The 20,769-nt window shown below is 39.5% G+C and overlaps 1 protein-coding gene across 2 annotated transcripts; it reads left to right on the top strand.

The window, feature by feature from the left end:
• Nucleotides 1-22: 22 nt before the first annotated feature.
• vps52 (VPS52 subunit of GARP complex) lies at nt 23-19,933 on the top strand. Of its 2 annotated transcripts, none has more exons than XM_049603261.1 (20): nt 23-306; nt 1,977-2,055; nt 2,469-2,521; nt 2,773-2,848; nt 3,736-3,803; nt 4,382-4,557; nt 4,677-4,827; nt 5,237-5,337; nt 5,779-5,911; nt 6,385-6,442; nt 7,887-8,020; nt 9,801-9,956; nt 10,134-10,252; nt 12,452-12,575; nt 12,693-12,788; nt 14,746-14,853; nt 15,045-15,110; nt 15,658-15,769; nt 16,760-16,878; nt 19,432-19,933. In XM_049603261.1, exons 1-20 carry the CDS (start codon nt 211-213, stop codon nt 19,576-19,578), a joined length of 2,172 nt encoding a protein of 723 aa, XP_049459218.1. In that variant the 5' UTR covers nt 23-210; the 3' UTR covers nt 19,579-19,933. The 2 variants fall into 2 exon arrangements, with proteins under 2 accessions (XP_049459218.1, XP_049459217.1); XM_049603260.1 differs by having other exon boundaries at nt 1,974-2,055.
• The last annotated feature ends 836 nt before the right edge of the window (nt 19,934-20,769 follow it).

The following is a 20,769-nucleotide window of genomic DNA, read 5'->3' as shown; positions in this document are numbered from 1 at the left end:
CGGTTGAATGAAACAGGCACATATATATCAGCGTAGACACACGAAATAAACACCAACTGATTTTGTTCGCGTTTATTTTTCACACACATTATATAGTCATATTAATATCTCGTGTCTGCTCATAAACGCAAAGACGCATCTTTGATTTCTCGGACGACGTGGCGGAACTTTCTATTTCTAGTTTTTTCAACGTTAGCATAATTCGCCGCAATGGCGGAGGTGGCTGCTGCAGCTGTCGGAGCTGCTCTCGATGTAAACACAGCTGGAAACCCGACAGAAGTCGCAATGGCGTATTTACAAGATGAGGTGACATTTGAGTACTTCTATTTGAATCTGCAGTTGTTGTGGAAAACTAAAATATTTGTTTGTTTATGCGCTCCGTCGTTCCTGTATCCTGTTAGCATTCATAACAAGAGACAGTTATTATCAATGAACTGTAACGTTACATTCAGCAGACTGAAGTGTACGTTATCGTGCTAGAAGAATTAAGTAGTTGTGACAGTGAACAACATATTCCCACATTGCCACTTTTGACAAAGTGTACTGGTGTTGCTTGAAGCTAATGCAGCGTTAGCTGTTAGCATCCTGTCAAAACACCACGAAGCTCATGGATTTCCTGAAGCATCAGGAAAAGTGTAACGTCACAGGTGTTGAAATCGTTTGGTCGACAGTACTTTTGAATAATTAATCATCAAATCATTCATAAAGCAAAGGGCCGTGGGAACTTGTGATTATCATTTTCCCATATTTACTGATACATTGATGACACACATTAAATTGTTAATTGTCATTAATTAATTAGTGTTGGAGAAAGTATTCAGTTTCTTTAGTTAAGTATAAGTATTAATTCCACACAGTGAAAGAACTCCTTTACCAGTCAAAGGCCTACATTGAAAATGGTACTTAAGTACTATAAAAAAAAATGTATTCAAGTAATAAAAGTTAAAGTATTCAATGCAGAAGAAATAAAATCGATTTATTAAGTCCAAACAATAAAATTAATTGAAAGAAAAGCATCAAGTCATTATATTTAGGAAGCTGGAACCATGAAATGTATTTGCATAAAAAATGGCTTAAATAGTTATCAAAATAGTTGCCAATTGATTTTCTAATCAACTGACTAATGTTTTCAGCTGCACTTGAATATTTTCCTATGATGAGCGCAAAAATCCTAATTTGTAAATAACAAAAGTAGTCAAAGAGTATAGTGGAGTAAAAGCACAATATTTCCCTTTGAAATGTAGTGGAGAAGAAGTATAAAGTGGCGTGAAATTAAAGTACCTCATATTTGTACTTAAGTACAGTAAATGTACATAGTTACATTCCACCACTGTAAGTAATCAGTCGATTATGACAATAATCCTTAGTTGCAGTTAGGGTTGCAAAGTATTCAAGGTGGAAACTTCACATGGGAATTAAGGGGAATAAAATGAAAGCATATGGGTTATTGGCTCAGGCTGTATTTACCATGTCATATGCAGGTATAAACCTCTTACTCTTACTAGTATAAGCAGACATAATTGTAAATCCTACTAAGAAAAGAAGTTTTAAAAAAAATCATCAATCTAGTTGAGTTGCACTTTAGTTAAATGAGTTGACTCATTTAACATTGTTAGCAGTTTTAAGCAAAGAAAAAGAAAATACATTCCCTGTGAACCCCCCTCCAAAATAAAACACTTTTCTCAAAAAAAAAAAAAAAAATGCCTTTGCCTCAATGACAGATTCTGATTTTATGTGTATTTTATGTTTACATCTAAGGTCTCCATTAAAAGGTACAATATTTATTTTTGATATGTTTCCAAAATTCCTAAGGTTTACTTTCCTTGGAAAATTCCCTGAGATTTCTCAAGCTTTTGCAATCCCAAGTATAATTTCCTTATGTGTTAAGAAAGACCTATCACAACCTTAGACTAATAACTTAGTCTAATAAATGAAGTAATCATTTGTGTGTAATTATGTGTGTTATTTTCTAGAAGACTGATGGAGACATCGCTAACCTCAACCTGGGCGAACTGGACCTCACCACTGATGAGTTCATCTTGGATGAAGTGGACAGTAAGGCAACAGTTATCATTTATATGTCTCATATTGGGTTTGGTATGCAGAGGAGAACAGCACAAATGATTGGAGCTGCCTGGTTGGCCTGACACTTTCAGAATGATAATTTCAAGCAATATGATTTCAGTGTATGTTTGGGTTAAAACTGATCATCAATACTGTAACTTATTTAAGTTAACATTTCTACAACCTGCAGCAGCTCTCTTGCATTTATTAAAGCCACACCCAGATTATAGGGTTGCTTACAAGTTTAAAGTACAATTACAAGTTTAAAGTAATAACAGGGCTCTGCTGTCAACGTTTACCCAGTGTTAAAGAGAAGCTGTGACCTGGTGAAGTTCACCTGTTGTCCCGAGTTTCTGTTGGAAGTTTAATTTGTCACAAACACTTTTCTTCTCTGTCTCCTGCAGTTCACATCCAGGCCAATCTGGAAGATGACCTCGTGAAGGAGGCACTCAAAACGGTGAATTCATCTGCTGTCACTGTCATTATTATGTTTGTAGTTAACAAATGAGATAGTAAGTCCAGTTTACAGTAAGATTAAGTGAGTGAGAAAACACTCCACTCTTGTTGGTTCATGAAGCCAAATAATTCATCTATTTGTATAACTCAAAACTTTATTTATTATTATCCAGTAATCTGAGCATGTTTTCACAATACAGTGTGTGTATAATAAATGTGATGACGGTGGTCTTTCTTGTTGTCTGTGTTCAGGGTGTTGACCTCCGGCAGTACTCCAAACAGGTGGAGTCAGAGCTGCAGAGGATTGAGCAGGTCTCCATCAAAGACTGTATCTTTTGAATGTTGTGATGATATAATAAGAGAATTACAGCATTTTTTTCTTGAAGTTTGACCTGTTAACTGCCAGTTTGTTGGAGTCCTACTTAGGAGTGTCCCATATCATCTCATTCATGATAATTCTGGTATAATTTTTAATATCATCTGAAAAATTAATACCTTAATACTCGCGACTTTGACTTGTTGACATATTGACGTAATACTGTACTATTAGACATGGCAACAACAAGCATGGCTGAAAGCGAAACTATTACCAACTCCACGGTGGTTCCAAAAGAGGAGCTGCCTCAGTAGTGTGGAATAAACTGTGGCGTCCTGAATGTTTTATAAACAGCCCCGGACTTCTCACAGTCTTTTAGCAAGTTACTATGAGTCTCCCTCTCTATCCCATTTCCTTTTTTAAACCATGTTGTTTTATTTTTATCGAAGTTTTAAAATACAGTTATTGTGAGTACATATTCAGTTTTTCTTACACCACAAAAAAAATAACCACAGTTCATGGCACCATCCAGGTAACAACAATGGGTTGCTACAAAACACTCTCATTTGGTGCCTTGAAAGTTGCTGGAAAGGCAGCTATGATTTACAAAATCACAGCTGGTTTTAATGTTTGTTGTCTCTAACAGTGGCAAACATCCTGTTTAGGCATCACGCCATCAGCTATCCCCTACATCTCCTAGTGACAAAGTCAGCACCATACACTATGTCATTTAAAAAATGTTTATATGATACATTAAGAAGTACAAATGTAATGTATTCATGGTTTGCAGAAACATACAGTGTCATCATTTAGTTTTTTACTTTCATTCTTAACTTTCTTTTTTTTTTGGGAAGCATGTTGAAAGTACAGTTTTATTTTCCTGACTGTTTATCTGTCAGACATCAAGGAGAGTCAGAACATTGCTCTCCTACACAACCAGATCACCGCCTGTGACTCCATACTGGAGGTAAGACGACACATCTTCATCCTGATCCCACAGTCTTGTGCATGATGAGCTCAGCATGAGTCAGTGGAAGATATAAAGAATACAGAACAGTGGATGTGGACGTCTGCATTTTACTTTGCGTTGCCAGCTCAGTTTTTTCTGCTAAACAGCATTTTTTAGCCTGCTCGGATAATGGACCAATCAGTGAATGTTTGGATGATGATATAACTCATTGTCTTTTCAAACTCCCTAAACATGTACTAGTTTTTAAAATGCAGATGTTGTAGATATAAAATGAAGCATGATTCTGCAGTCACCCACAATTTGTTTAAGGTTTTAGCCTGCAATTTCCCTTCATTTCACCATTATCTCTGTTTTGTCTTGGTTATCTCAGTTTTTGCTGTTTCCCTTGATTTCAGGCCTCTAAATTAACTTGTTATGCACAAAACCAACAATTTAAAAAAGCAAGAAACATAGAGTTCTGTCCTCTTCCTCCTGTGTAAACAGCAGCATGATGTCTTTTGAAATAAGATAAAATAGAATCTAAATGATCCACAAGGAAAGACAGCTGTTTTCTGTCTGTCCATTCCTTCTGTTAGCGTATGGAGGGCATGCTGAGCGGCTTCCAGAGCGACCTGTCCTCCATCAGCAGTGAGATCCAGACTCTGCAGCAGCAGTCGGTCAGCATGAATGTCCGGCTGAAGAACAGGCAGGCGGTGCGCAGCCAACTCAGCCAGCTGGTGGACGAGCTGGTGGTGCCTGGAGCCATGATCTCGTAAGTGGGACAGAGAGAGCGGGGACTCAAAGCAGCCGTCACATTGTGACATTGTTGCGTCTAATGCACTGTAGAAGAAGAGTCAAGTGTTGGTTTGATGTTGTCCCGTGTCATCGTAGCACCATCCTGGACAGTCCTGTGACAGAGCAGGAGTTTCTGGAGCAGCTCCACGAGCTCAACAACAAGATCAACTTCGCCAAAGAGCTGAGCTTCAGGGAGACGCTGGCCTGCTCTGACATCCAGGACATCGTGGACCGCCTTAAACTCAAGGTGAGACTCAGAGGGCCCTATTAAGACGATCCATAGGGCATGGTCTGAAGTGCATGGTTGTCTTGTTTTGTCCAACCAACAGTCCAGACCCCCACAATAATAGATATACTACAAGACCAAGAACAGCAGCAAATCCTTACAACCGTTCAAGTAATCAATTAATTGACAAATTGTTGGGGCTTTAAAGATAAAAGAGGTTTGATAGATGAAAAACAATTATTAATGCAAAAACACTAAAAAATATTCATTTTGGGAGTGTTTTGAGCAGCCCAAAACACACTGTAGATTGATTTTCGTTTATCTCTTTTCTTTTATTAAAAACTTATCGAAAGAAGATTTTCTCTGTTTTTCATTACAAGTAAAACTCTTGTTGATATGGAACTATATCAATATTTCTTCCTTACTTCAGGCGGTGTCAAAGATCCGAGAGTTCATTCTTCAGAAGATATACTCCTTCAGGAAGCCGATGACAAACTACCAGATCCCACAGAACACTCTGCTGAAGTACAGGTGAGCGCAGCCACACCTGCTGGACGGTTCTCTGATTCTTTTCTTTTTAAAGTTGTGTAGGCCTTAAAAGATACGAATGCATCAACTCCTCTTTATTTAAGTTCTTAATTGGAGGTTTTCTTGTGTAAAAAACAAAAAGGTCCAGGAAAATTATTCCAAGTTTGCGTGGAACATTTTGTGACTTGACATAGTTTAAATTGCCTTTAGTCTCATACTTAAAACTTTTCCACAAAATATTTTTGAAGTTCCTGTTGGTACACTACATTAGCTTTATTAGGAAGTGTAACGGGAAACAGTTGCAGTTTTGTGCCACTGACAACAGAAAATAATATTACAAAACCCTTCTTAGTATAAAAAAGGTCATGTGGAGTTGTAAATAGTAATTCATATCCTTGACAGTTTAACTTCCACTTTCTGACTCTTTGTTTCATCTTGTTGTAGATTTTTCTATCAGTTCCTCTTGGCCAATGAGAGAACAGTTGCCAAGGAGATCAGAGACGAGTACGTGGATACGATGAGCAAAATTTACTACAGTTACTTCAAGTCATACAGCGGCAGGCTGCTCAAAGTACAGGTCAGTGGATTCATCACTCTTTCATCAAAGTCACACACATACGTACAGTAACATGAATCCTTACACAACAACCATAAGACTCAGCTCTGGTCCCATGTGCTTTGTCCTGATTTACAGCTTAGGGACACTTTTATGTTCCTTTTATTCAACCTACCTAAATTAATTGTTTTAAGCCAAGTTTAAATACATAGATCTCACACTACACACTAAAAAGAGACATGTTGAAGTTAAACAAATAAAACTGATATAAATTTCAATAAAGAGAATATTCAGTATGTCTGAGAGGGTTATTGTGTCAGCAGCTAAGAGGTGAACCGACTGGAGGTCAGTCAGTCTGCAGCTGGGAGTGCTGTGGCTGTAGGAGCGCTGCATTTCTATCACAGTACCTCCGTGAACACGACACATAGCATTTCAGTGTTTGTGTTTTTCTCTCATTTTACATGTGACATGATGTTTCTCTGTCCTGTTTGCAGTACGAGGAGGTCGCAGACAAAGATGACCTGATGGGAGTCGAAGACACAGCCAAGAAAGATATCCTTTAAACATTATTCCACTCATTCACTGATCATGGAAATGCAGCAAAGCATGAACAGGGATGGTGAAAAAGAAGACTGCAAGCTTAATAACAATGCAGGATTTAAAATTAAATGGTATTATGGTACTTTGCAGATGTTTTAAGAGGAAGGAAATGCATTCAACAAGTTTGTCAGACCTTAAAGATGCACACACCGACTTAGATGGAGTGTTTAAAGCTGGGGTAGGTAGACATCTAGAAAAGGGAACAGCTCTTTTCTGTGCCCCTCCCACCAGATGACCACAGGCATATGCATGGGCTTCATATATTAACCAAGTGTTTCCCATACATTGATTTACTTAATCCTATTTCATTGGAGAGCTGCTCGCAGCGCATTCTCTCCCCCCTTGCCCCGCTCTCTCTTTCTGTGTATCAGACCAAATGAGAGAAGAATTAGCTGCTAGCCAGCCCACGGTCCCTTCACCTCACTTCTCGCAGCTGTGGACTGCTTCCCCAGGAGAAGAGTGGGCAGCAGCTCCAGAACAGACCTCTAGTGGCAGTAGTAAAGCAGGCTGGTGGCCAGCAGCAGCAGCAAGGCTAACCAGTATGTTAGCAGGAACAAAAAGTTTGCTGATCTGGTGTCAGATCTGTCCAGATTTGGGTGGGGGGACAGAACTTGAAGCCCCAGCCGTGAGCTTTTGGCTCTCATTAGCAGAGGGCTAAATGATTAGCAATATGTTCTTTCTAACTCTCTCTGACACACTTTGCCGATACTGACACGTGCTTTGTATTTGTTGTCAGACTCTCTTTTTAACTCTCTTTCTGATAAGTCCATCTTCCTTTTTTGGGTTGCTTTGCAGTGTAGGCAGTTCCTGCCAATGCTGGAATAGCAACTTTCTCTGCAGGATTCTCCACCATTGAATCAGGCTTGTATCATCTGAAGGGTCATGCACGTCATTGACCTGCGTTTGGCCAAAGTGTGGTCAAAGATTTTCTAAAGCCTGAAAACAGAGCCAAGAGGAGGTGCAGAAGTCTGGTTTTCTCTCAAACCACTTGAATTACAGTGTGCTCAAAGACTAAAGGGATTTTTGCCTAATGACACCAAATTAAAACCGCCTACCCCAGCTTTAAGATTTATACATTTTCGACAATTATGTCCTCATACAAGCCAAATGGTTGAAGTTTTTCTGTTTAAGTGGCCCATCACTTAGTGAGTGTGTGCGCCATCAACACAGATAATTGATGCCAGCACTGTATGTGAAAAGGGTTTCAAATGCGTGAACTAAGATGAAAAGACACACCTTGGTGACACACTTGCATACCGAACATAAGAACACCTAGATCAGATATCTGCTCATTAATGACTCCTGAGGGCGCCTGCCAACACCCTGATGACACAAATGAAACTGTGTGAACGCTTGTTTTATACAACACCTGGAGCTCCTTGACTAACTGCTGCAGGTTTCTTTTCCAAACCGTCTCTGAAGAGCAGGAACACCATCTTCACTCTGGGCCAGAGGGGGGCCATACTGAGTCCTGCTGAGCTGGAGGGTCCCATCCTGGTTCCACACACAGCTCAAAGAGGAGACAGCAGGGTGAGACGGCACAAACTGTCGACAACACAACAACACTACAGTTTTACCTGCTCTGCTGCCAGTTATTAGGTTCAGTTTAAGTCCTCATCATTTGCTGTATAAGTTGTTAATCTTTCAAAAAAATCAGGGATGGATAGTAACAATAATTATAATATATTTGTAGCACTTTAATGTAGAGATGTATCCTAGAGGGCTTCACAAAACAGGATTAAAGACAATAGAGGGTTTCAAGTCAGATTCACTACACTCTTGATTCACTACACTCTTTTCACTGCACAAACTTGAATCTCTCATTTCAGGCTGATTAATGTCACCTGTTTACGACGAGGAACTCATTCCAGAGAGTTTATTATCAGCTTCTAAAAATGCCCAAGTAAGGCTGCATCCTCTGCTCCATTTGTGGGAAAGTTTCATTCACAAAAATGTTCCTAACAAATAAAAAGAAGACTTCTACATCTCAGAGAGATGTCAGAGATCAGTGGATAGAAACAGGACAAAGTTCAGCAGAGTCCAGAGTTACATTTGTAGCTGTCATCAGAGCAGAGCTCTACTGTGAAAGAAGTAAAGAGCAAAGGTCTCACATGAAGTTAGATGCTAAAAGAACATATTTTCAAGCTAAGGCATCCATGACTAATATGAGAGGAGGTCATTCGACTGTCACTGAGATATTAGAAGAGATGATGTTGCAGCCGTTCGGTTTTATAACAGAGGATGATCAGAGGAAGAGAATCTTCCAACAACTACTGATCTCAGAGGAAACTTTTGCTGCAGATTCATTCAGATAAAAGGCATTACTGTTTCAGATCAAATTACATTTTTTTTGTGCTGTGAAGAAAGGCAGACTGTCTGAGCAAGACTCGTATGAAACTTGTGAATTTCATTCGTACCTCAGAGAAAATTCTGAATAGGAAAAGAAGAAAATGGATAAATGTTACAAATTCACTTAAATCACTCATGAATTAATCTAGTGGCATGACTGGGTCCTGCATGAAGCCCTAATTTTAGGCAGAAAACAAACAATGAAAAACAATCAAATGTTTGACAACAAAAAGAATAATAACTAAAAAGTGAATAAAAATAAATGAATAAATAGCAGAAGAATAAAAATCCCAAATCTGAGGCACTAGGATTATCCCAAATTGAAAATCCAAATTGAAAAGACAGGTATTTAATTTCCCGTTGAACTTCTAAGGTTTCAAGAGGATGCTGCACAGTTCAGGGTCATAAAAACAGAAGGAAGCGGAAACATCAGGAACATATGAAAGAAAGGCAGCAGAGGAGCTGAGAGTCCTTGAAATGAAAAGTTATGGCAGATGTAGGAAGGTAACTTAATACATTCTAAAATATACAAGTAGTCAGTAAGGTGGGGTGATGTGATCTCTCTTTTTGAAATACTGGTAAGATCCTGGCTGCAGAGTAAAATTTTAATGCTTATACAGCATATGGCTTGTGGATTTTTAAGTAGGTGTTTGTTTTGGCCGTGCAGTCTGAGAGCACAATGAGCTGCAGAAGAAGAATGTGTTTACTCTTTAGTGATTGGCAGGATGACAAAGCAGGATTGAGGGCTAAACCAGGACATGTTTACACAGGAAACCCAAACTCACGAGCAGCAGAGCGCGGCCACATGTGGCACTTCACTCATCAACATGTTCTGAGGTGTACACTGTTGATCAGCACTGACATCTGGTGGCCTCTTGTGATGCTTTGTTGGACGCCTAGAATGAGAGGTTTCATAATCGAGATGCAAACAGTATATTGACTAGTTATATTTCTCCTCCAGTATCCCTATGAGACGCTGTTTCGCAGCCAGCATTATGCTCTGCTGGACAATGGCTGCAGGGAGTACCTCTTCCTCTCCGACTTCTTCATGGTGGCAGGAAACTCCGCCCTCGACCTCTTCAACAGCATCATGGGGAAAACTCTCAGCATGTTTCTGGTATGAACAACACAGTTTGTCTTCTCAATGATGGAGGTCATAGTTGATGCTCTGCAGCCTTTTGTTTTGTGCAAACCTCAAGTTCATGACTTTCTAAATGTTTTCTTAATTCTATATTGGAGACAGCATGGTGTCATATTGTATCATTCAGTCTGTGTTTTTTGTCTGTCTCTGCAGAAGAGCATGTCCACGTATGTGTCCGACTGCTACGACAGCATCGCCATCTTCCTCTGCATCCACATCATCCTCCGGTTCAGAGCCATCACCGCCAAGAGGACCATCCCTGCTCTCGACAAGTCAGTGTCCCATTAATGATCTGATTTAGTTCAATAGTCAAAAAGAAAAAGATACGTATTTGTCATTGGAGAAAAAGCTACAGGTAGAGGGAACAGACAGCAGTGTAGTTTTGGAAATTCAGCAGGTATTGTGAATCAGTTTCAGTGCCTGAGTGGTCTTCAAAGTCACTAGGGTTGGGCTATATGTTAAAAATGTCCAGTTGGCCACCATCAGACCAACATTTGGTGATTGATTCATGCTGATGTTTAGGCAGTGCTTTCCCATAGTTTCAGTTGGAAGATGTGTGTTGCTACTTTCCACAATTTTACTCAGCTTTTTTCGTCAAAATAAATCAAAATGAACAAAATAAACCAGTGTTAATTTTGAGAGCTATTTTAGACTTAGTCTTAGTCTTAGTCTTGAGACGGAAATGCTTAATTTAAAGATAAACTCAAAAAATGCCAAGAAAGAAAATATTCTCACACCTGTTTGGTCTCATTGAACAAGAAAATACAATGGTTCACAGGAATCAGTCAAATATTTAGCCATGACATTAAAATCTTTTAAGTAACGCTAAGCTACACTTTCTCTACTCCAACACAACAAATTCTTCCCGGCAACAAATGTTTCCACTGTTTTCCTGCAACAAGTCACCTCTTGCAAGATTTCAGAACGAGTGTTCTTCTTGAGCGAGACCTGTTCATAATAATAAACAGACAGCAAAAAGTAAAGAAAAAGGTTTAATTTCTCTGTAGGATCATTTTCATAATGTTGTCAGATACTTAAAACAACAATCTGAGCCTGTCAGTGGCTTGTTTAAAAATTGTTGTTCCCATTGGTCAATTAGACTCAAAAACATGGGAAGTAGGGTCCAGGTTGGAAAATACAGAAGTTTTCCTTTGTTTACAGAGTTGATGTGAAAATATGCTGGCTCTACATGCTGCTTTCCCCGCTGTCTCTCTGCCATCGCTGGCCTCTCTGTGTAACTATGTTAACTCACTGAGTAGTCTCACATAGCCAGACCTATCTCCACACTTTGTTTTAGCGCTGTGCCAGCTGCCCACTGAGCACTCGTTCTTCAGAGGCAGACCAGTAAAATTAGCAAAATGACATGACAAAAATCGCCCCCTCAAACAAGCAACCAGCAATGTCCTCGGACAGTTACTGATAGCTGATATGTTCATGTTCCAATCCCCCAACTGTGAAACTCACTGATGTGTCTTTTTAAAAGTCACTCAGTCGTGTCTGCAGAGATGACGCAGAGCAATCGCACTTCATTTGCTCCCTAAGTGCTCCCCACAACAACCGGGCCGAGACCTTCTAGAAGAGGTGGTCTCGGTGCAGTTACAAACAAACTCTGGTACTATTCGTTTGTGGTGTGAAAGCAAATGAACCAGCCACAGGATTTTATAATAGCAGATATGTGAGCAGGTTTTCAGATGCTAAACTATTAATGAATTCATCTGCTGATCGTTAAATCTGTCCACAATCTTATAAATAATCTTTATAAGGACTATATTCTATTTATGCTAACATATATGTGTAACCGTGTTAACATGTATGAATGTCAGCTTGGGTATTTTCCCTGATTAAAAAGCTGTTGAAATCATTTTAACAAACTCCCTGTACTTTGTCAGTTTATTAAGTTCATTAACAGGTGTCTGGGAGCGATATGACAGTAATAAGACCTGAATCATTACTGTACCTCCTTTTCATCATGTTTCTGCGTCATTTTCATAACATGCAATCAAATTGCAGTCTAGTAACAGCCTACTAATAATGCTTATGATCAGTTATTTCTCCGTAAGCTCATTGTGACACAAAACAAATTAAATATACACATAAAAAACATTTAAGTGCTGCTAAGTGTCTGTCAGTTCCCGCAATTTGACTTCATGTGGGTCCAGATGATGCAGGATATCAATCGCCAAAACTGTCCAGTCAACTAGTTAACTGTCTGTCAGTGGAACTTCATGTTTACTCCTCTTGGTTAGTTTGTAAAAAGTCAGTGTGAACAGGAACCGAAACCAGAAGTGATATGCAGCATATGTATCATTGTATGTGTCATTTTTTCCCTCTAAGCTGGACCAAATGAACCAGACAACAGTTCAAGTGTTAAAGCACCCTTAAAGTGTTTTGAAAAAGGTGCATAAAATAATCTCAGAAAGTTAATTAATCTGAAGTGTTGTCACCTGTGTCTATGTGTGTCTATGTGTCAGGTACTGGGAGGCAGTTTTGGAGCTGCTGTGGCCGAGGTTTGAGATGATTCTGGAGATGAACATCCACAGCATCAGAAACACAGACCCTCAGAAACTGGGAGTACTGGACACCAGACCACACTACGTAGGTCTACAAACACACACAGACAAGGACAAACACACATGGACACATACCCTTCATGTGTTGGATCGCACGTGTCACAACAGTGTGTTTCAGTGAGTTTGTGTTTTTTGATTTCAGATCACGCGGCGTTACGCAGAGTTCTCGTCTGCCATCGTCAGCATCAACCAGACGTTTCCCAACGAGAGAACCAACGCTCTGCTGGGACAGCTGCAGGTAGAACACACACACACACATACACACACACATGCACATTAATATAAAAGCGTGTAAGGAGATGGGACATGAAGTGTTTACAGACTGTGTAAACACGCCAAATAGCAAATAAATCACAACAGGTCAAATTATCAAAGTATTTGTGGAACAAATCAAGTTAATAGCACAGAAATAAAATTTAAGTATGAAAATGACAACTGACACATTGTAAGTCAGTAACCAGGTAAGTACCAAAGCAAGCAAATACGTCAGAAAGTAACAAAGCAGTTATTTATACAACAAAAGGAGAGGAGGGATTTCCAGCACAGCTTGACCTACTTTAATGGTACATGGAAAAAAACAGTCTGGCCCTCACCAGGGTCCTCCATGTGTTGCTGAAGTTTTACCTCTTCAAATATAACAATATTAATATGTTTGTAAGTACAGCAAACAATAATCTGCATGACTGACAGGAGTAGGGTTATCACAATATCACAATTTTAAACTTTGATACGATAAACTGTGATCAAAAACGATACTCAATACCTCTACAAAAAAGTCCTAGGTACAAAAAATAGGATTTTTTTTTGTCCTTTTTAAAACTACCAACCTGCTGATACAGAAAATGTCACTGAATACACACCTCCAGTCACGTGGTGGGCTTGTTGCTTAAGAGAATGCCATACAGCCACTGGTTGAGGACCAGTTGAGTTTCACTCCCGCTGTTTATCTCATGCAGCTGGTTGAAAAACTGAAAAACCCCATTTCCAAAAAAGTTGGGATGCTATGTAAAGGTGGATTTATTCTACTGCATCAGCTCTATGCAGAGCCTATGCCGTAGCCTGCGTATGTAGCCTACACCATTGTAAGCATTTGTACTTGGGCAGTGTTGATGCAGTGATCATTGTTGTCTGAAGTGTTCTTGGGCCCATGTAGTAATATCCTTTATACAATCCTGCTGGTTTTTAAAGCAGTGCCGGCTGAGGGGGTCAGAGGTCACAGGTGTTTAATGTTTTCATCCTTGCCCCATACGTGCAGATTTCTCCACATTCTCTGAGTCCTTGATGATAGTATGGATTGTAGATGATGAAATTTTAAATACTTGGCAATTGTGCTTTGAGAAAGGTTGTTCTCAGCGCACTATTTGCCTGCGCAGTTTTTCACAAAGTGACCGTCCTTGCTTGTGAATAACTGAGCCTTTTGAGGAGGTCCCTTTCATACCTATTAATGATACTTTAATTTGTTACCAATTTATCTGTTCGCATGTGGAAGATTCCAAACAGGTGTTTTTTGAGCATTTAACAACTTTCTCTCTTTTGTCGCCCCTGTCTCAACTTTTTTTGGAACATGTTGTAGGCATCAAATTAATAATGACTGTATATTTACAAAACACGTTTGTAGCTTTGGTACTTCCACTACTATCAAATGTCTAATTGAAGGGGATTGTGTAGTTTTAAAGAAGGGGTATTGAAAAAGTATGGAAGTATCTACTGAATGTGTTATTTCTTTAAATTTGAAGCTTTTGTTTAGATTTTCACATTAAGCTTTGAATGGTTGTCATCATATTTAATTTGTTTGTTCAGAAAACAACAGTTAAAGTTTCAAAGGTAGGCAAAAAAAAATGAGTCTTTATTTTGTCATAAAAATGATTGAAGTGTATCCTTCATTTTCAAACAACCATTAATCCACTTAGTTTACAGTTTTACTCACTGGATGTAAGCAGTTTCATAGCTACAGTTTAAAGTGTGCAGTAAGTCCAAAGTAACAGGCTGTTTCTAGAGTTGATTAAAAATTTTAATATACCTGCAAGTGTATTAAAAGTAAGCTGTGGAGCAAAAATCTCATACAAGAATGAAAAAATATCTGTTTGCAACGGTTGCATCACATGCTCCACTGAAATTAAAGTAAATGTGCCTAAGTTAGCCTATCACAAACTGAATTAGTCGTGAATAATGAAACATGAATATTTGTTTTTCAGGTTGAGGTTGAAAACTTTGTGCTGAAGATGGCCGCAGAGTTTCCATCAAGAAGAGACCAGCTCATCTTCCTCATAAACAATTACGACATGATGCTCAGCGTCCTCATGGTGAGCTTCAAAACCTGCACCCCTGTGTCCTTGTTTCTTTGTCATTTCCTTCTTGGTCACCTTTTGTCATGTGAAACTGTTGATCACAAGTCTTGTCGTGCTTGCTTCTTGTCCTCTTACCTGTGAGAAATTAAAACCCACAACTCATGCTAAAATCTCTGTGTTATAACTGTTTTTCCCCTGGTTTCCAGGAGAGGGCAGCAGACGACAGTAAAGAGGTGGAAGGTTTCCAACAGCTGCTCCTGGCTAGGACACAGGTAAACATCACCGAGTCATGATGGGAAACCTCAAGCTCTGTTATACACTCTTCTTCTCCTGTGTCTTCTCTGTGCACAGTGTGGTCATTCTGACACACTTGCAGGAATATTAAAACTGTTAATCGACTCCATAAACAGACCAATACTTTGGCTTTACAGTGTATTTATGATTGTAGGCATCAAACAGAGAAGTAAAAACAGGTTAAAACTGAATTTTAGAAATGGATGTGATGCTCACAGTAAGGAGCACAGAGGTTTTTATCATTAGAATTACTCACATTTATAATGACGTAAAACACTTACAACACTGAGTAATGCACTTCAAGACAAAATCATTTCATTCAAAAAAAATTTGATAACACTTCAGCTTTCAAAGTACTTTTTTTTTTTTACAATAAATGTATATGAACAAATACTATGAAGTGAAAGTAAACTTAATTATTCTTGTAATTAACTGTTAAATTTAACCAGATTTAAGTCTAAAATCTTAAATGAACAAAACTGGAGGACCGTAACTGTCATGTTTTTAACCTCCTCTCCTCTCCAGGAGTTTATCGAGGAGATTCTCTCTCCCCCCTTCGGAGGGATGATCGCCTTTGTGAAGGAGGCCGAGGCTTTGGTGGAGAAAGGGCAGCTGGACCGACTCAAGAACGAGGAAGGTGAGAAAAGCCGTTTTGTTTTGGTTTGATTATTTCTCATTCATTCATTCATCTTCTAACTGCTTCATTCTCTTGAGGGTCGCGGGGGGGCTGGAGCCTATCCCAGCTGACATCGGGCGAGAGGCAGGGTACACCCTGGACAGGTCGCCAGACTATCACAGGGCTGACACATAGAGACAAACAACCATTCACGCTCACATTCACACCTATGGACAATTTAGAGTCACCAATTAACCTAGTCCCCAGTCTGCATGTCTTTGGACTGTGGGAGGAAGCCGGAGTGCCCGGAGAGAACCCACGCTGACATGGGGAGAACATGTAAACTCCGCACAGAAGGGCTCCCACACCCAGGATCGAACTGGCAACCTTCTTGCTGTGAGGCGACAGTGCTAACCACCACACCACCGTGCCGCCCTCATTATCATTATTATTATTATTATTAGATTATTTCTCCTTTTTCTTTTTTTTTTTCCAAAGTACATTTTATTTACAATTTTAAGTCGATAGCATTTAAAACTGTATTTTAAAGAAAGAATGACAGAGGATATATGGAACAAGCCAGGGCTTAGGAATAACATTGAATTAAAGAGTACACTAATGAAAACCAGCTTCACAGACCTGCTGCTTCCAACATCCTGACTCATAGATTTCAGCTGAGCAGGAGTCTCTCAGCTCAGGCTTTAGTTTCGTTTTACAGCATAATGAACAGCTTCCATTCATCAGTTTTGTTTCTCTGCTGTGGTCAGACGCCGCTGACTTTCAGATCTTCAGCTTCCCACATCCTTTTTTTGACATATCTTGCAGTTTCCTCTCACATTTACCGCATCATGCCCTTACAGGGTTTTTTTTTATCCGAACAGTCCCTCTAGCATGTGAAAGCAAACACGCAACAGCCCGACACTGTTTTAAGTGTGATCACACGCTGTCAGACACTGTCACGTGATTAATTGTGTGTGTGTGTGTGTGTGTGTGTGTGTGTGTGTCCTGCAGCTCGTATCACTCAGCTGGTTCGAGGGTTTTCCAGCACATGGAAACAGTCAGTGGAGTCGATGAGTCAGGACGTCATGAGGTCCTTCACCAACTTTAAAAACGGCACCAGCATCATACAGGTGAGACACAGGACAGGTGTGCGTTGCACTGCCACAACACAACAACAACATCTAAGGTGTCTCAGGTGACTTGTGTGAATTGTCTAGAATCTCCTCAACAATTCCTGCAGTGTATTTCTGTCAAGCTCATATGAGTAAGTACAGTTACCTATTAATTTATGCATATGGCAAGTTGCATCGTGCCCCACCTCCCCCTTGTGTATAGGTGGGTGTCAATGTATACAACTTACGTGAGAGGATGTTGCTCACGAAAAGAGCAAAATTGCGGGTGAGGTAAACTGTTCTCTCATCTCCAAGTGTGATGTCCACAAAGGCAGTAAAATTAAGTTGATGTGTTACCCTGCAGTGTATCTCTCGCTACAGTCTCTCCTGTTATCCTAGCTGGGCAGTGCCGATGTAACCCCGTCTGTGTCTTGCTCGCTTGCCAGCCACTTTCAGGCTGTGTTTGTTGTATAATTAAGAGTCTCAAAACATAGGATTGGACATTTGAGGGTGTACTCGCAAGAAAGCCAAAGAATTAGTGCATGATGACAATTTATAATGCCTGACAATCAAGCAGTATCAGTCGACACACCTACAGCTTTAAACATTTAAACAGTGCACATTAAAAGGTCTTTCCTTTCACTTAAGCTACTGTTTTCCTGTTGCTCAGCCAGCCAGCTCTGAGAACAATTGTATAACCAAATTTGGCCAGAGTCACGCCAGATCATCTAGCTGAAGTCACGTCAGGATATAAAGTTTATGTCAGGTCACGCGCACCATATATACACACACATTAAGAGTTTATGCCAGGTCATCTACACTACATACATATGCAGCTTGGAAAAGATATCCACATTGTACATAAACATGCATTCATATGCAGATGTACACAAATAAAACATTCCAGTGGCACCAACCTCTGTACCTGTCCAGAGTAGTAATGTAATGTATGTATGGGTGTGATAGCACTCCTCATTGGAAAAATTGTTTTTAAATTTAAAAAAAATGTTTCTTCTTAGTTAAGGTTTTGTTACAACTCTGGACTATTGCAAGATAAAAATCAGTGGATTGACTTTTACTATTGATTAAATATTGAATTGAAACTGTTGATTAGCTGGACATACTGGGCAATATGGATTTTCATCTCTCTGTAACCGTAAATTATTCAGCAAAGCCATAGATAAATAGTATTTCATATTTGAAATCTGGGGAAATATATTCCACTCAATGAATTTTGTTTGTTTATACCTCATTCTGTCTAATTATCTTAAGGCCCAAACACACCAAACTAACTTCAGAGAACTAGCAGTAATGTAGGTCCTCTGCTGCATCGCTTTACGTTGCTGTATCTCGGCCAAAAAGTCGCACATGAACACAACCCAAAGGTGCTTATAGCTAACCAGCATGTACATTCTGTGGCTGTGCGAAACGAAATAACTCTCCACTCTCCAGATAGTGGTTTTGACACCGGAAGACCACCGTGACACTAGTTAGCCAGTTGGCACCTTAACAATGCAATCCAATGTTGAAAGAACAGAGATTATTCTCCTTGTGTCAGTGAACAATAACTGTCAGGAAACGTTATTGTTAAAGAGCTTAATGGCTAAAGAAAAATAATCTTACCTTATGTAACAAGTTTGGTTTGGTCTCACTCCCTCTTGGCTTTAGCTCTCTGTTTGCTTTCCTCACTTCTGGTTCTCTTCTTATACGCTGCCAATCAGAGGATTGTAATGGGAACACTAGTAGCATGGTAGTTGAGTTTTGCTTAGAGCCCAGGGAGGTCAGGACCAGCTCTGCTTTGTCACATGGTTATATAATATTTCATTTTTTTCAACTTCAGGTAGCTCTCTTCATTTTCACCATGCATGTGTTTGCACCACTGCAACAACAAAACAAAGCTCCTGCCTCTTGTACATTACCTAAGTGCTTTCATATCACACCCTTCTTAGTACTGTTACTCTCAGTATACTTAGTCATTAGGAGTTACTTTCATACTTCACATCCAAAACATATATTTAGTTTATGTTACCTACCAGTGTGTACAATTGGTTGAAATTAGCTCCACTTTGACCAAATACATAGAATGCTGCACTAAGTATCATTTACTCATCTGGAGATCTGGAACTCGTCAAACACATTTTGCAGACTTCAGATTCCAGGAAAAGGAAAGTATGCTTTCAGACATGCTGCACCCTCTTATTTTAATAATGTACTGCAGATGTTGAAGCTCAGTACTCTGACCAGTTTACCAGAGTATTTTCAGAGAGCTTATTAAGACAACACATACATGTTTTAGAGATTATGCTTCAATAATATATTGATGCTTTTGTTTAGATGCTGCAAACTTGTCAAGTGTTTAAAAGAGAGCTTTGTGTTCTGTCCGTGTGTAAATAAAGGCAGAATGACTGAATTAGCTGCAACTAATGATTATTATCATGACTGAATAATCTGTTAATGTTTTAGTTGATATTACAGTCTTTTCTGTCTGTTGAGTGGCTTCCATTTCCACATAAGAGGAAGTGTTGTAATCACCATGAAGTCACAAAACATCACTTCCTGTTTCTGCCGCAGGGCGCTCTGACCCAGCTGATCCAGTACTACCACGGCTTCCACAAGGTCCTGAATCAGCCGACATTCCGCAGCCTTGCCGTCCGCTCAGAGCTCATTAACCTGCACCACCTCATGGTGGAGGTGAAGAAGCACAAACCCAACTTCTAACAGGGCGGCTTCGCCAGCAGGGAACTCCCCCTGTTAGACAATCTGCTTCAGTGGGTGAAACATGAGCATGATACCTGAAAACACCTGGAGTATCTGGAGGTGTTGACTCCCTTCAGGTTCCTCCTCCTTCGCTCGCACCTGAAGAACATAAGTTGTACTGTACTTTTTTTTTTTTGGAGAGCATTAACAAAGCAGGACAAACTTTTTTTCCCTTGAGCTGAAAGCAAGTGGCATCATATATCAGAAAGAGTCGGCACAAGCTGATGTCCTCACTGAACCAAGTCATTTAATGTTTCTAATTCATTTCATTTCATGTCACTCATCTGAAGTGCTGAAATGTGAAAAAAAACAGATAACCATAATAATAATAAAGCTGTACAGCCACTGTTTGTAAAACAGATTTAATTAAATAATAATCAGTTAAACTTTTTGATCCTACAAATTTCGGTCCTGGTTGGTTTTAGACCCTGGTGGTCACTGGTGGCAACTGCAGGTGTGTTTTACTGTGTTCACAGTAGGAAAGGTCGTGTTAGCATGAGCAGTTACTTAATCCAGCTGTGATACGTCTGTAGAAAAGTGAGGCTGATATCAGTTAGCGCAAATTACAAACAGTAACTGGATTACATGCTCTGTCGTTAGCTGTCTACCACTCATTTGTGTATTTGAAGGTTATCTGAAACCAGCATGGGAATGGCGGACCCTGCCACTAACAATGAAAAGTAATATATACAAATTTAATGACATTAATCAGCCAACCATAAATACCATAAAATTTATACTGTTTATAACACTGCACTAGTGAGAGGGCAGCTCTTGCAAATACATTACTTGAAAAACTGTCATTTTTCGTCCATGCAGCTTCAATGAACCTCAAAAGGTGAGACTGACTGTTGAAGGATAAAGCTGCTGATATTCTGTATTTTTCTTATTGTCTCTCAATTCTGTCTCTGACTGTGGCTCTCAGCTCCAAAACCATTGGCTCCTACCAAAGATGCTAATCTTTAAAAACACAAATGTATAGAATGTAATTTTTTTCAATAGCTGCTCACTTTAGTTTTTATCAAACAAACAGGAAATATTGCATTTGCTGGGGACTATTTTCCACATTACTAATCCACATTAGATATCCTAGTGAGTATTTGTGGCAGCAGGATGGTGTATGTAGGACTGAGTCAAAATAAACTTGAGTTT

This window comes from Epinephelus fuscoguttatus, linkage group LG17 (assembly GCF_011397635.1).
Source record: "Epinephelus fuscoguttatus linkage group LG17, E.fuscoguttatus.final_Chr_v1".
Lineage (NCBI taxonomy): Eukaryota > Metazoa > Chordata > Actinopteri > Perciformes > Serranidae > Epinephelus > Epinephelus fuscoguttatus.
The sequence above is the reverse complement of the archived record's forward strand: the minus strand, read 5'-3'. Positions and strand labels throughout refer to the sequence as shown.

What these genes read in the sequence shown, in the direction of transcription:
- vps52 (XM_049603260.1), top strand. Translation starts at nt 211, where the DNA reads ATGGCGGAGGTGGCTGCTGCAGCTGTCGGAGCTGCTCTCGATGTAAAC. An exon ending in TGGACCGCCTTAAACTCAAG is followed by an intron (nt 4,828 to 5,236) that starts GTGAGACTCAGA and finishes TCCTTACTTCAG; the next exon opens with GCGGTGTCAAAGATCCGAGA. An exon ending in TGGACACCAGACCACACTAC is followed by an intron (nt 12,576 to 12,692) that starts GTAGGTCTACAA and finishes TTTTGATTTCAG; the next exon opens with ATCACGCGGCGTTACGCAGA.